The 13,557-nt window shown below is 49.7% G+C and overlaps 1 protein-coding gene across 6 annotated transcripts; it reads left to right on the top strand.

Moving 5' to 3' along the window:
- The first annotated feature begins 1,313 nt into the window (after window positions 1–1,313).
- On the top strand, window positions 1,314–10,924 carry MIIP (migration and invasion inhibitory protein). 6 transcript variants are annotated; one of them, XM_055000980.1, is made up of 11 exons: window positions 1,314–1,366; window positions 2,424–2,555; window positions 3,133–3,300; window positions 3,866–4,327; window positions 4,561–4,663; window positions 5,130–5,241; window positions 6,530–6,594; window positions 7,351–7,480; window positions 7,758–7,854; window positions 9,211–9,318; window positions 10,493–10,924. In XM_055000980.1, exons 3-11 carry the CDS (start codon window positions 3,142–3,144, stop codon window positions 10,637–10,639), a joined length of 1,383 nt encoding a protein of 460 aa, XP_054856955.1. In that variant the 5' UTR covers window positions 1,314–1,366; window positions 2,424–2,555; window positions 3,133–3,141; the 3' UTR covers window positions 10,640–10,924. The 6 variants fall into 6 exon arrangements, with proteins under 6 accessions (XP_054856955.1, XP_054856957.1, XP_054856958.1 ...); XM_055000982.1 differs by lacking the exon at window positions 1,314–1,366 and having other exon boundaries at window positions 1,642–2,555; window positions 4,564–4,663; XM_055000983.1 differs by lacking the exon at window positions 1,314–1,366 and having other exon boundaries at window positions 1,642–2,555; window positions 10,499–10,924.
- The last annotated feature ends 2,633 nt before the right edge of the window (window positions 10,925–13,557 follow it).

The following is a 13,557-nucleotide window of genomic DNA, read 5'->3' as shown; positions in this document are numbered from 1 at the left end:
TAGGTGAAGGTTGCAAGTCCCCAAGTTGCTCCAGAGGAAGGACTCCATCTACAAAAGTAGGCTAATACCTTTTTTAAATTGGGCCCAACTGCAAATCTCTTGCAGTTGAAAAGCGTTGAAGGGAAACTCCAGCTGCTGAGCCAGAGTGGAGGTTTGGTACTATTGGACTTGCGCTGAATGGGCACTGACAATGGCTGGTTTGATCCATTGCGTTTTGCCGGTTCGTTGACCGTTGGCAGCGATTCACACGTGTATTGTCGAAGGCTTTCACGGCCGGAGAACGATGGTGGTTGTGGGTTTTCCGGGCTGTATAGCCGTGGTCTTGGCATTGTAGTTCCTGACGTTTCGCCAGCAGCTGTGGCTGGCATCGTCAGAGGTGTAGCACCAAAAGACAGAGATCTCTCAGTGTCACAGAGAGACCACGGCAATACAGCCCGGAAAACCCACAACAACCATGATTCACACGTGCTTGGACCGGATCGTTTTATTTACTTAAGTTATTTCTAGCCCACCTTTCTCACAGACTCAAGGCTGATGACGCAGTGTCAGTGCAGTCAGTATCAAGGGCATTTCAATAAACAGTGTAACGGGGTCTATGCAGGCAAATTTGCAAAGATTTATAACCAGCAGAAATCCAATGCAGAGTATTTTGGACTGGATTTGTGCTTTTCTTCATGCTTTTTACCATATAACATTATGCATTCTGTGGGCCTGCACGCTGACCTGTCTGCTATAATTGCCACTGTACTTTCTGCATTTTGTATGGTTCCCAACCTCCGGGTGAGGCTTGGCGGTCTCCCGCAAATGCAACTGTGCTCCAGGCCATAGAGATCCGTTCCCGTGGAGAAAATATATGCTTTACAGGGTGGGCTATATAGCATTATAATCTGCTGAGCTCCAGCCCCCTCCCCAAATCTCCAGGTCTTTCCCAGCCTGGAGCTGGCAACCCTTGTGGGGGGGGCGGTGCTAGGGTTGGGAAATTCCTGGAGATTTTGGGGGGCTACCTGGGTTTAGGGAGGATATAATTGCTACAGAGCCCGCCTTCCAAAGCAGTAATTCCGGGAGCTCTCCAGGACGCACCTGGAGGTTGGCAACCCTAGTGTGCACGTGTGTGGCTCAGGAAAGTTGCAACGCCCTTAGGGGAGCAAGGGCTGGCATGCGCCCTACCAGGCGCCCCCAGCCCCGTGCCCAGGCGGAGCAGCGAATGGACAGATGGGCGGCGGGGAGGTCCCTTTAAAAGGGAACGTGGGGGCGGGCAGTTGGTGCATTGCATGCCGGGTAAAAGGGGCCGGGCTGGCCAATCAGGGCGCGTTCGGAAGCTCTCCGGTTGCTACATAGTAAAAGAAACCGACAAGAAAGTGAATGAGTGAGGAAGGCGGGGGCGGTGCGGGCTGGGGGCTGGAGGGGGGGAGATAAAAGCTGGTTGTTGTTTGGCCCAGAGAAGGGGGCTTGGCTGAGCCTGAGCTGCGGGGTGGAGGCTGGCAAGGGGCTCGGGAGGTCTCACCATTGGGTCCTGGGGCTGCAAAAGGGGTCGGGGGGCTGCAAAGAAAGTTTCTGTGCAAAGTGAAGTCTGGTGCACCATGTGGGGCTGCTGGGCAAGGGAAAAGCATCTCTGGGGCTGAGGAGGGAAGGGGGGGTCTATCCAGTTGGGGGCAGCTCAGGGTTCCCTGGGCCTTGAAGCAGGGAAGTTCTTGCAGGGGGGCGCCTCTGGCTGCCCCGAGGTGCGAGGAGACTCCATGGGGCTAAGGATCTATGGGGCTGGAGCGAGGGTTGCCTATTGAACCTTGATTCAGGAGCTGCTGGGGTGGGGGGTGTTGCCCCCCCCCAAGCACAGCCTTGTTAGCTGGAGAGGTAACAGGATATCTGTGGATCAGTGGATCACAATAGCGTCAGAAGATACAAATCTCAGCCCCTCAAATCAGAATTTGTCCCCCCCCCTGCCCTTCAGCCAGTGGCTTAGTTGCCTTCTAGACCCTGGCAAGGAATTTCCGGAGCTGGTTCAGCAGAGAAAGGCACTTTGCACTACTCAGGAGCGCTCTTTTATCCTTTCTTGGGGGGGGGCGGGGGGGGCGTGTCTAAGATTTGCAAACAGAGGTTGGGGTTGGATCCTGAATTGCAGTGAAGCCCTGCTTCTGATTAGTAAACTAACTGCGATCATCCATCATATGGCGAGTTACTCCAGTCTAAGCCCATTGAAGTCAATGGACTTAGACTGGCGTAACTTTCCGTAGGGTTGCGGTGTAAAAACTTCACTTGGTTAGTCTTGCAGTTAGCCAGTTTAAGTCATGGTCTCCTAATGTTATTTAGTATATAAATGCACAGCCACCACCTAGGGGCTGGTTTTCTCCCTCCCCCACTGCATTCTCTGGATGTTTCTGTATCGAATCAGCAATGAACTGTAAAGTTGTTTGTACTCTTTGGAGGTTCCTGGCAAAAGCTGTTTCCTTCAGGTCCTATGGCAACCAACAGCACAAAGCACACCCACGGAAGTCTGGATTAATCCCTTGACAGCTGGTGCAAAGAGGAAGGAGGAACAGCTAAGCAGCTGCAAAGAGGTGAATGCCCGCTGTTAACGGTATGGGCCACAGTAAAGATATTCTCTAGCTCCCATCTTTTATTGACATTGGAGGGCTGCAACTGGAGGAGGTGTTCTTGGGTACGTTTTTTATGCTGTTTCTAGTTCTGAGGAAACGCACCACGTCTTGCTTCTGAACAAGCATGATTCTCTTTGCCCACCCCTTCTGATTGAAGACAGCACAGTCCCCCACCCAGTAAACCTGGTCCCACTCAAATTTCAAAGTTTTCACCATGGAGGTGCTTAGCAAAATCCCCTCTATGTCCATAAAAAAGAAACAGCGTTCAATTTAAAGCTGGAAGTTCAGTGACGTCAGCTTTAGAAAGAACACGAAGGACTGATATTTTAGCTTAAAGCTCAACTCTAGTATCTGTGAAGTCACAGAGAGACACCTCTGAACATGCACAGAGTGTATTTCACCTGCTGAAATGTGTGCGCACGCACACCCCAGTCCCGTATCCGAAGATGAGTCCCCTAGACAGATCTGTTGTTTTGGAAATCAAGAGAGGGTTTTGGGCTCTGCTTGCAGCCTCCTGTCTTGTTCTCTCTCCAAGCAGGGACAGAAGATGGAACAGCTGGAGAAACTGCGTCTTAAGAATCAAGATCTCCTGCAGAGACTAAAGGCAAATCAAGAGGAATTCAGGAAACGTCTCCCTGGCAAATCTCTCCCTCCGCCTCTGCAATCAAAAAGAAAGAGCAGACATGACCCAGTTCCCCAAACAGGGGTATGCAGAGGGACAACTGTGCAGGGTTACGTTCATTAAGTTAGTTATTTACTTCATTTCTACCCCACTTTTCTCCCCACTAGGAGAAATGGCGTACATTATTCTTGTGTATTTTATCCTCACAACAGCCCTATAAGGTAGGTTAGGCTGAGAGTATGTGACTGGCCCAAGGTGACTCAGAGCTTCCAGGGCAGAGTGGGGATTTGAACCCGGGTCTCCCAGATCCTAACCCGACAGTCTATCCTCTACACCAGGAGACAATCTGCAGTTTGTTTTTCTAGGTGAAAGGCTGTGCCTGTCCATTACATTTTTATCCTCCTCTTTTTCCAAGGAGCTCAGGGCAGCTGCATAGTTATCCCCCGCTGCTTATAGCCGCAACTTACCCAGTGCAATCAGAGAACAGCCCAGGAATGACCCCGAAGCTTCACAGCAGAGCTGAGATTTGAACTAGGATCTCCCCAGTGCTAGTCTAACAGTCTAGACGTTGCCCCCACACTGGCTCTTTCGGGAGTGTAGGAGGCTGATACATATTTGGGAAATACTTTTTCTTCTGTTCCTATCCCAGAAAGGGAACCAAGGCCAGGCTCCGGAAAACTTAACCAGCGTTGTGATCAGGGTGTCAAGGGAGGCAAGTCCCCACGTGGCAAGGCCTGGCCTTGGGCCCCCCTCAAAACCCACCACATCCCACAAGGAAGAGGAGGAAGAAAAAGTACACCAAGCATCTTTGCCTCCAGACTCCCAGGGCGCTGAGGAGGGAGTGATGGTGGGAGAATCTGCCCGAGCCGCTGAAAAAAACACTTCCAGAGACCCAGACAGGAAATCCATTCCAGTGAGCCAAACAGAAGCTGAAAGGCATCCTGCTTACATGCAGAGGCCCCCAGAGAGGGACAGGCGGGGGGCTGGAGCGGAGCCAGACCAGGTGCAAGCCAAAGACAGCTGTGGGCCAAGAGCATCGGCTCGGATGCCGCAGACTCCCAGATCGATCCTGCTCACGCCGCAGTGCAAAGAAGCCAAAGAGAAAACGAAGGTGGGTGTTTGCAGTTTTCTCCTTTGCCTGCTTTGTCTTAAGAGCTGGCAGCTGTCAGCCCTTAAACCGAATCTTCCCGATCTTGTTGCTGCAGCATGCTCTCCCTTCTCACCTCAACCCCAAAGTTACTGATTTCTGCAGACACACACAGTCCCCTTGGCATAGAACTTGCGAGCTCTTGTTTGGAAGAGGGCCCTGCCCTTTAGCAAATGGGGTGGCATTTTCTCTTTCAGAAGGAGGCCGGGCGCGTGACGTTTGTGTCAGACCCTGAAGAATACTCTCCCCCTGCAGACGAATGGTCGGTTCGTCCTTTCCTGGGATATGATTGGATTGCAGGTGTGGCTGCTTTACCTTTTTGGAGCAGAAGGGGTTCCAGGGCACCTCCTGTGAGCTAATGCAATTTGATTTCTACATCCTGCAGTGGTCTTGGGGGGATATTTATTTGCTTGCTTGCATCAACTATAGCCTGCCTTTCTCCCAGAGACTCACAGCAGATAAAAAAATATTTTAAAAAATTCCATCAGAGAGCATAAGACATCCAATAAACAATGCAGTAGGGCTAGGATTACAGAACTGGCAAGCAATGCAACCTGAAAAACGTCTAAGGCAAGACATACCAGAATGCAGGAAAACCCAGAATCCAGAAGATGCTACATGATAGCTAAATGGAACCTGTTCCAAGCCAGGATGACTGCATATTGGCTCCTGGGCGAAACAGGAGCATGTAGACCTTTGGTTTGACCTGGCAGCGGCATTTTTGTGGTCTGAGCTCTCTCGGACACCCCTTTCCTTCTCTTTCCAGGGTTGCTAGACATGGACTCTTCAGTGTCAGAGAAACCAGAGCAGTATTTTTCTGAGCTGCAAGACTTCCGGCGGGTGAACAAAGATGCTTGCATCTACGATGGATGCTTACGGTGAGATTGAGGCACGAAGGCAAAAGGCCCCGTGTGTATAGCTCGTGTAGCCAGACCAGAAGGAGAAACTAAACTCCTGGAAGTTAAGATATCCAGAGGGAGGCCTAGTACAGTAAGCCACACCCCCATCCTCAGAAGTGAAGTGAGCTGTCACTAGAGACGGGGTCTTCTCGGTGGTGGTGCCACAATTTCCTAAACTGTGAAAACTTGGTGGCTTCCACCAACATTTTGATTTGTGTGTATCAAAGTTTTGTAAGTTTTCTTCTAATTCCTTTAAAATTTATCACACTGCAAAAAAAGAACTTAAAGACATCAAAATATATTCTAAAGGAAGCATATATATAAAGGAAGCATACACTACATCTTAAATTGTTGTCCAGTTTCAACTAGAGTGGGGGGAAAGAGTTAATTCTATTTGTTGAGGCTGTAGACCAGAAATCCCCAGTAAAATTCCCCATTCTTATCTTTGTTTTGGGGTAGGCCCATAACTGAACTCTTCTCTCTCTTGACAACTGCATTTTTTTATACTTCCAGTATCTAGCTAATATGGTTTAAATTTCTTTCCTCTGGCTGTTCCTGGTTTTGTTTTAAAAAACTGAGTTATTTTGTCGTGTTAAGACTTGGTATATTTTCTTTTATGTTCCCATGTTGTGAGTTGGTTTGTTTGTTTATTTGTCCCTGTGGATAATGTTGGAAGCTGCGGCTCAGGGTAACTTGGCCACTTTAAAAGAAATAAATGGGAAAGAGGAGGGCATGTTGGCTTCAGTGACGTTCTTCGTTTTAAGGGTACGGGTCTGCATTGAGTTGGTTCTCTAGGATAAGGGGCTGATATCTCCTTTGTGAGGGCCAGAGATGCAGGGTTCACGTATGCATATATTATATAAATGTGCCTATTTCTCAATTTATTCTGCATTTTCAAAATGAATTTTTTTTTAAAAAAAAATTATTGCTACCTTGCATCATCTGTCTTTGTTTGGGATCCAAAGCTGCTTTCCGAGGAGTTAACTTTTGGTCTGTCTAGTTCAGGATCGTTGTCTCTTGGCTCTCCATGGTAGAGAGAGGTCTTTTCTCGAGATCCTTTAACTAGAGATGCTGGGCATTGACCCTCCTCTTGCTCTGCAGGCCAGCTCTGGTTCCTTCCCCCGTAATGTTCAGCCCTGATCTCTGGTTCCTTGGGGAGCGGAGATCTGGCACGTTCTTGTTTCCAAGAGTCTGACGGAAAGCACCCGCTTACATCAGCAGTACCGCAGGACTCAGAGTGATCCTCTGCCCGTTTGTTTCCCAACAGGTCAGAGGCTCTGGGCTCCTCGGTTCTTGAGCAAGAATCGGAGAGAGAATCCACTTCTCATCAGTGTACGGTCAGGCTCCCTCTTCCCATCCTTTCTCTGTGGCCCACAAAGAGTTCCATGTGTGCATGAACCAGAGGGCTCAGTCTCTATCCCTCGGTGCCAAAAGGACACAGCCTATGTGCCATGAGACATTGTTTCTCCCCGGGGGCTGGGAGAGGCCTCTGCCAGTGTAGCTATCCTGCTGCCAGGGCCTTTTCGGTTCTGGCTTCAACCCGGTGGAACACTCTGTCTAATGATACCAGGGCCCGGACGGATTTGCTATCATTCCACTGGGCCTGTAAGGCAGAATTGTTCTGCCAGGTGTTGGTTTGATGCTGGGTAGGGCCCCCGCTGGCCAAAATAGGGTAAAACGGGGCCCTCCCTATTGAAGATCCACCTCCAAAAAAGAAATTTCCTCCTTCTTTCAGTGAGGGTTGGAAATGGATTAATGAACTGCTTTGTGCTGGTTTTTAAAATATTTATACTGTATCTATTATGTTTTTAAACCGTGGTTGTACTTTTAATGTACACAAATGTGATCCGCCCTGAGCCTGCCGGTGCGGGGAGGGCGGAATATAAATGTAAATAAATAAATAAGTTCTGGTCTGTCTTCCTCAGGCTAGGGAGAGGTCTCTGGTTTTGAGCTTCACTCAGAAGCCTTCAGGCCCCAAGACATGGAAATCTGTGCCCCAGTATCATACCAGATTCTGACCGCAGCAGACCAGGAGAAGTGCGAAGCGCGCCCAACCTGGCCTGCAGCAGTTTTGGGTGTGTCTTGCAGGCATCTTCTGCTACCGCCTAAACAAGCGCCTTTTTACTGTGCCGGTGGATTCAGCGTCTGCCTGTCCCGTCTGCAAAACCCCGAGGACTCGGCGGCCTCCGGAAACTCTGGTGGAACCAGCCTTTGTCAGGTGAGTCCAAATTTGGTAAGCGTGCAAAGCGCACAAAATTGAAAGGGTTTGTTTCTGGCGGTGCCCAAGGGGGCAAACAGGATCAGTCTTGGGCTGCACAAAACCATGCTGAAGCACTCCTTTTGTTGCTCTTGTGTGTTGGAAATCACTATCGAGAAGACTGCACCAGAATGAAGAACCGCTCTTGGCTTATGTAATCGAAAAGTGCCTCTTTTCACACATCAGTCCTTCATCCATAAATGTGGTTGCCACTCTTGGATGTTTTGTTTTTTTGTAGGGTCAGCATCCCGCGGTCCACCCTGCTGCCCGCTTACAAGCACAAAATCCATCGCAGGAAAAGCTACGAGCCAGCAGATGACCTGGCATTGCCCTCCGTGAGTTTCTCCTGGCTTAAGTTTTGGCAGAAGCTGATCTGAAGGGATGGTGCGTGGAGATTTCCTCCATGACTTCCCCTGGAAATCTGCCCCCTCTTTGGCATTTGGGGCCAGCACCAAACCCAAATAAGGTCACATTACAGAGAACAGTAAAGGAAATTGCAATTGGTTACACACACGCACAAAAATGTGAGGACGGGGTGGGGGACAATTTAGCCCCAGTCCTGAGGTTTGTTGCCTTTATCATCTTGGGATTTCTAATCTATGCTCATAACTGGCTCTCGCTGCTAAGGGGGGCTCGACTGCCATGTGAGCCGCTGTGATATCACAGGAATGTTACGACTACTCAGGGGAGGTTGTCAGCAACAGACTGTTGATAAATCTCTGTTCGAGAGGGCTCTGCATGGACAAATTGGTTAAAGGGAAAAATTCACACGAGCCGAAGGGCAGGGGCAGCTGCTGGCAAAAAGAGTTGGGCGCAGAGGCCAGAATGCCGGTCAGAGAGAGAAGCTGAAGGGGAAGAGAGGACTCTGTACCCTTCCCAAACAGATACTGTAGGACAGGAAACGGTTCAGAAGTGGGGGCGTCCAAAACCATTAAGAGTTCGGAACACCTTCCCTATTAAGGAAAAGCTAAACAGTTTGGGCTGTTTAGTTTAGGAAAAAGAATGTAAACGGAGGTAAGTGATAGTTTATAAAATCATGCAGGCCATGGAGGAGCAGGATAGAGCGAATGTTTTTCTCGCTTTCCCATCATGCTCCAATTCTGAGGCACCCAATAGAGTAGACTGAGGACAGGCAAAAGGAAATCCTCCTGTATGCAGCATGCATATAAACTTGTGGAACTCATTGCCCCAAGATGTATGGATGGCTTACATGACTTTCAAAGTGGATTTTAAAAGCTGGTGGAAGAGGAGAGAGGAGCCCACAGTGGCTCTTAGTCGTCACAGCTGAATGGAACCCCCATGTTTAGAGAGAGCGTACCTCACGAGATGGGCCCACAATGGAGGAGGAGCTGAGATCTTCATGGCCCGGCTTGTGTGTTCCCCAGAAGTCAATGGATTTTAAAAGCTGGTGGAAGAGGAGAGAGGAGCCCACAGTGGCTCTTAGTCATCACAGCTGAATGGAACCCCCATGTTTAGAGAGAGTGTACCTCACGAGATGGGCCCACAATGGAGGAGGAGCTGAGATCTTCATGGCCCGGCTTGTGTGTTCCCCAGAAGTCAATGGCTGCCCACTGCTGGAGCCAGGATGCTGGGCTCCGTGAATCCACCTTGGTTCGCTTGAGCAAGCTCTAGGGATTCCTCAGTTTGGGGGGTTCGTCCTCTGCCTCAGGCCATCCCTTCTGTTCCAACAGCACTGCCTGGCCGGCTGGGAGAACCCCATCCAAGCCTTCAGCCCCGCATTGAGCAGCCTCGACCTCCAAGGCGCCCTGGCTGCCAAGCCTTCTGGCCATTCGGATGGGGTAAGAACACAGAATCCGTGATGCAGGTTGGGGGGCTTAAGCAGATGTGCCTGATATTATACAAGTAGCGGAAATTGAGTTTTCCTTAACTGTTTCTAGGATTGCTTCAAGGAAGATTTTTAAATTGATTGGGGGGCATGTTAGTTGGGGCAAGCTGGGTTTACAGGCACCTAAAAGATGGCAGATTTGGTGCCAATTAAATTGCAATATTGTTTATTGCATCTTTATGCTACGTTTTTATTTTATTTCATTATTTATGTCATTTATAGTTTGCCATTCTTGCTGAGACTCAAGGCAGATTACACAGTGTGAAATTAGTACAGTAAATATCAAAGACATTTCCATAAACAATGCTATAGGGCAAATAAATGCAAGTTTACAAAGACACAGCATTAGCAAGAATCCAATACAGAGTTGAAGAAATGCTGAAACAGAGCATAAGCAATTCTAGGACTGACATTAGACCATATGAAGCACCGGTTGCACATAGGAGCGTGTATTTAAAGCAACAGATAGTACATAAGGCAACTTTTAAAAAAAATTATTTGATATGTCATACAAGGTAAAGCTTGGGGGGAAGGCGGCATGGCACTGCCCGATCTCATCAGATATCAGAAGCTAAGCAGGGTCAGTACTTGAATGGGAGGCGACTGAGGAAGGCTGCGGAGGAAGGCAACGGCAGCCCCTTGCCGGGGTCGTCATAAGTCAGTTGTGACTTGACGGCACTTTACGTACACACACACTCCAGGAAAAGCAGAGAGAGAGAGAGAGAGAAGGAGGCTGGCCCAAAGCCACCCAAAAGCTGCTGTAGCATAGTGGCTAAGTGGCTGGGCTGTGAATCAGCACGCTGCTAGTTTGAATCCCACTTCTGCCATGGCTCAGCAGGTGGCCTTGGGTGAGCCAGTTTTCTCAGCCCCACATCACCTCCTGTAATGTGGGGATAACAACAACACTGACATTGTTCACTGCTCTGGGTAGGGCACTAATCTGTCTAGAAGAGCAAGTATATAAGCACACTGTTATAATTATTCACTGAGTTGGAATTTGAACTTGGGGGTTACCTCAGTTCTAGTCTCCTACCATAACCACTGCACTACATTGCCTGTATAGTACACCCTATCCCTGCCTCCAAGGTCATGATACCCATTTTTTAAACCCAAATATTTGATCTGAGTTCCAGAATTCTGTGTCTAGAGTATCTGGCGGAACCAGGACTGACGAACTCCTCAACCTGTCCCATCTGACCGCATTTGAGCTCAGCAACGTCTCTCGTCTGTGGCGTCACCGGAAGTTGCCCAGCTACACGGTGCCTTCCAGTTGAAGTGATTCCTCTTCCTTCCACCACCACCACCACCACCAATGGGGCGTTCAAGGAGCCTGGTGTTAAGGACTGGGGCTTCTTCTCCACCTGCAAGCTCAACAGCCCACAGAGGCTCCTGCCGCAAAACACATTTCAACTAATTACGGGGTTTTAAATAAAAATAACACTTTGTTCCTCAAAGACCAGGGAATTTAAAACAATTTTCAAAGTTCTTTTTTTCCAAATGGTACTTGAACAGGGAGAGAGTTTAAAACTGTTACTTTTCAATAAAAATGGTTTTACTTACTTCCGGAAGGCTAAACATTGAATGCCAGTGGGTTTCCTGTGGGAGGAAGTTCCGCAGAACCAAGGCAAATGTTTGAGGAAGTTTTGATCTTAAAAGGGAGTCAAGTCTTTCCCTGAAGTCCTTGGCATGCTCAGAAATAACTGCTCCTGTCACCAAACTACTGGAGCGCCTGGCCTTAGCGATGTTTCAAAGGATGCTGAGAATGTTGCCCAGAATGCCCGCTTCTGATTGGTTGCTTCCTTGGGAGGTTGCCGTGGCAGCAAGCTCCGTTGCTCCAGCAGGATTCCGAGTTACAGGTCTCTGTCCCAGAGCAGATGAGGCAACCGCTGGTCATGTGGCTGCTACTGAGTTCCAGACTCTGGCTCTCGGGCCGCGTCGGATCTGCCAGTTTACGAATAGATGTCGGTAAAGTCCCCCCTCCCCTTTATCTGCTGCTGGGACCGACTCAGTTGCTGCATGAGGCGTGTGCCCTCACAGCAGGGGAAGAAAGGGGCATCGCTCTTTGAGGGCAAGAGGACCCAGAACAGGCCAGTTGCAGGTAGACTGCCTCTAAAGAGGGAGGATGCACTTCCGGTGCTTAAGTTTATTCTCTACCCAATCCGCTGCTGAAGCCTCCAGCTTTGTTAAGTCACCATGACCTGTCCTCCGATTGGGGGTACACCTACTGCCCCACCTTGTTCAACTCCGCTAGTGATGCTTTTGGGGAGGGTCTTGAGTCTCAGGAAGGGGCCTGCAGCTGTCCAGGCCCCCGTCGATGCCCAAGATCCTGGAGAGCCCGCCCAAGGAGCCCCAGCTGTGCTCAATGGTCTTGGCTCAGGGCCAGTTCTCGGTGTCCTCCAGGCATGTTCATCTCAACCACTGGCTGATTCAAGAGACCGCCTGCATGATGGTGGTGTGAACCCAGCAGTTGGGGGACAGTCCCCTTCTCTGGGCCCCTGGGGTGCAGTCCCCCCCTCCTCTTGCCCCCTAAGGAGGTTAGGATCTGGGGCCGTGGCTCCCTGCCAAGTGTGTTATTCTCTGCAGGGGACAAGCTTGTCCATTGGAGCAGCTGGCAGCCCTGGATCTGCATGTGCAATCTGCACAAGCAGGCCCGCATCCGGCACGTGGTGGCTTGGGCTGTTAACGTCACACTCGGCCTCGAGGACAGCGAGTTTTGGGAAGAGAGGCCCTGTGCCTTGCAAGACTGCAGCACCTGCATGCCGGAGGACTGTCCCGGCAGCCTCAAGAGGTCTGGCTTGACCCCACAGTCCCAGAGTTTCTTGTCTGCTAACCCCCACGACTCTGAAATTTCTCTTCCACTCAGCTTGGACTCTGAGTCATACGACAATCTGCCGGTGGTGGACGACATGGGAGAAGAGTAGAGAGGCCACCGAGGCGGTGCTCGGTGCCGTGATCCAGGAGCCTCTTGGCTAAACTGCTGCTGCCGCTGCCAATCTACGTTAGTTGGGCCAAGCCATGGTCGGAGAGCCAGAGAGGACTGCAGCCATGGGCCCGCCAAAGAGCCAGTGGCTGAGGGCTTAGCTTGGAGAACGGGGCCTGGGCCTTTTGTCCGCTGCGCCACAGCAACCGGATCTAGGTGCCAATAAAGTTACAAAGCACAGCAGTGAAGGAGCTTGCATTTGGCTCGGTTTCTCACCTTCCCTGGTGCCAAGGCTTGGGCTGAACTGCAGCTAACAGCCACATGCAAATGGACCCCCTGCCTCAAAATGCCCCTGAGAATATTAAAACACACCCTTTGGTGCTGCTGCTCCATCCGTCTCAGTCCAGCCCAAACAAACGGGCTGCTGGCTGTGTTCAGGTTGTGATCCTGGCCAATGGGATTTCTGCAGGGAAAAGGAATTGCACCAGTTTATTTGTGGGGGGCATGAACCCGTAGAAGAGTAGTGAGTGATTGACACACACTCACACCTATGCAAAGGTACAACGGAGAAGAAGGAGGGAAGAGAATGCTTCCCCTGTAGGTGGAGGGCAGCGATCGATCGTTCGGTCTTTTAAAAAGGAAAGTCTGCTGCACGGGTAATTATCAGCATTTGTTTTGCCCCATGCCACACATGGGTCTGGAAACCCAAACGTTTTTACAACAAGCCTTTAAGGCAGGCCAGTATACTGACATCTGTGTTATTGGAGGTGGTGGGGAGATGGCTGCTTGTCTAAAACTGAAGCCATAAGCTAAAGGAAGCGGGGGGCAAATCAAACTATGATTTCTTTTTAAGGAAAATGGGATTATTAGAGTACGGTAGGATGAATTAAGTACAATAAGAACATCTACACTTTTATCCTCACAACTACGCTGTGAGTTTACACTGAGAGAGACTCAAGGTAAGTCTTCATGACTGGGGAATTTGAATGCCAATTTCTTCTGTCCAACATTCTAACCACTACCCCACACTGTCTCTCCCATAGCTTTAAAATGGATAAAAGTTAAAGAAAATGCTCTTTTTCTGTATCCCAGTCAGGGTCATTCAGGGTGTTTTCAGTGTTCTCATATCGAGAGAGGTGACAAAGGAGAGAGTGGTCAAGATAAAATCAACAGTATCATAACCAGAAAGCCTGAAGTTTTGGTTAGAAGAACGTTCCTCTGCCCGGAGCAGAACTCATTTGTTTGCCTACCCAAAGATACAAGACAGAACAC

Source organism: Eublepharis macularius, chromosome 17 (assembly GCF_028583425.1).
Source record: "Eublepharis macularius isolate TG4126 chromosome 17, MPM_Emac_v1.0, whole genome shotgun sequence".
NCBI classification, from domain to species: Eukaryota; Metazoa; Chordata; class Lepidosauria; order Squamata; family Eublepharidae; genus Eublepharis; species Eublepharis macularius.
Note: the sequence above shows the minus strand (reverse complement) of the source record. Positions and strands in the feature narration are given on the sequence as shown.

Coding starts and splice junctions, on each gene's coding strand:
- MIIP (XM_055000980.1), top strand. CDS start 3,142: ATGGAACAGCTGGAGAAACTGCGTCTTAAGAATCAAGATCTCCTGCAG. Junction 4,664..5,129: donor GGGATATGATTGGATTGCAG/GTGTGGCTGCTT, acceptor TTCTCTTTCCAG/GGTTGCTAGACATGGACTCT. Junction 5,242..6,529: donor ATCTACGATGGATGCTTACG/GTGAGATTGAGG, acceptor GTTTCCCAACAG/GTCAGAGGCTCTGGGCTCCT.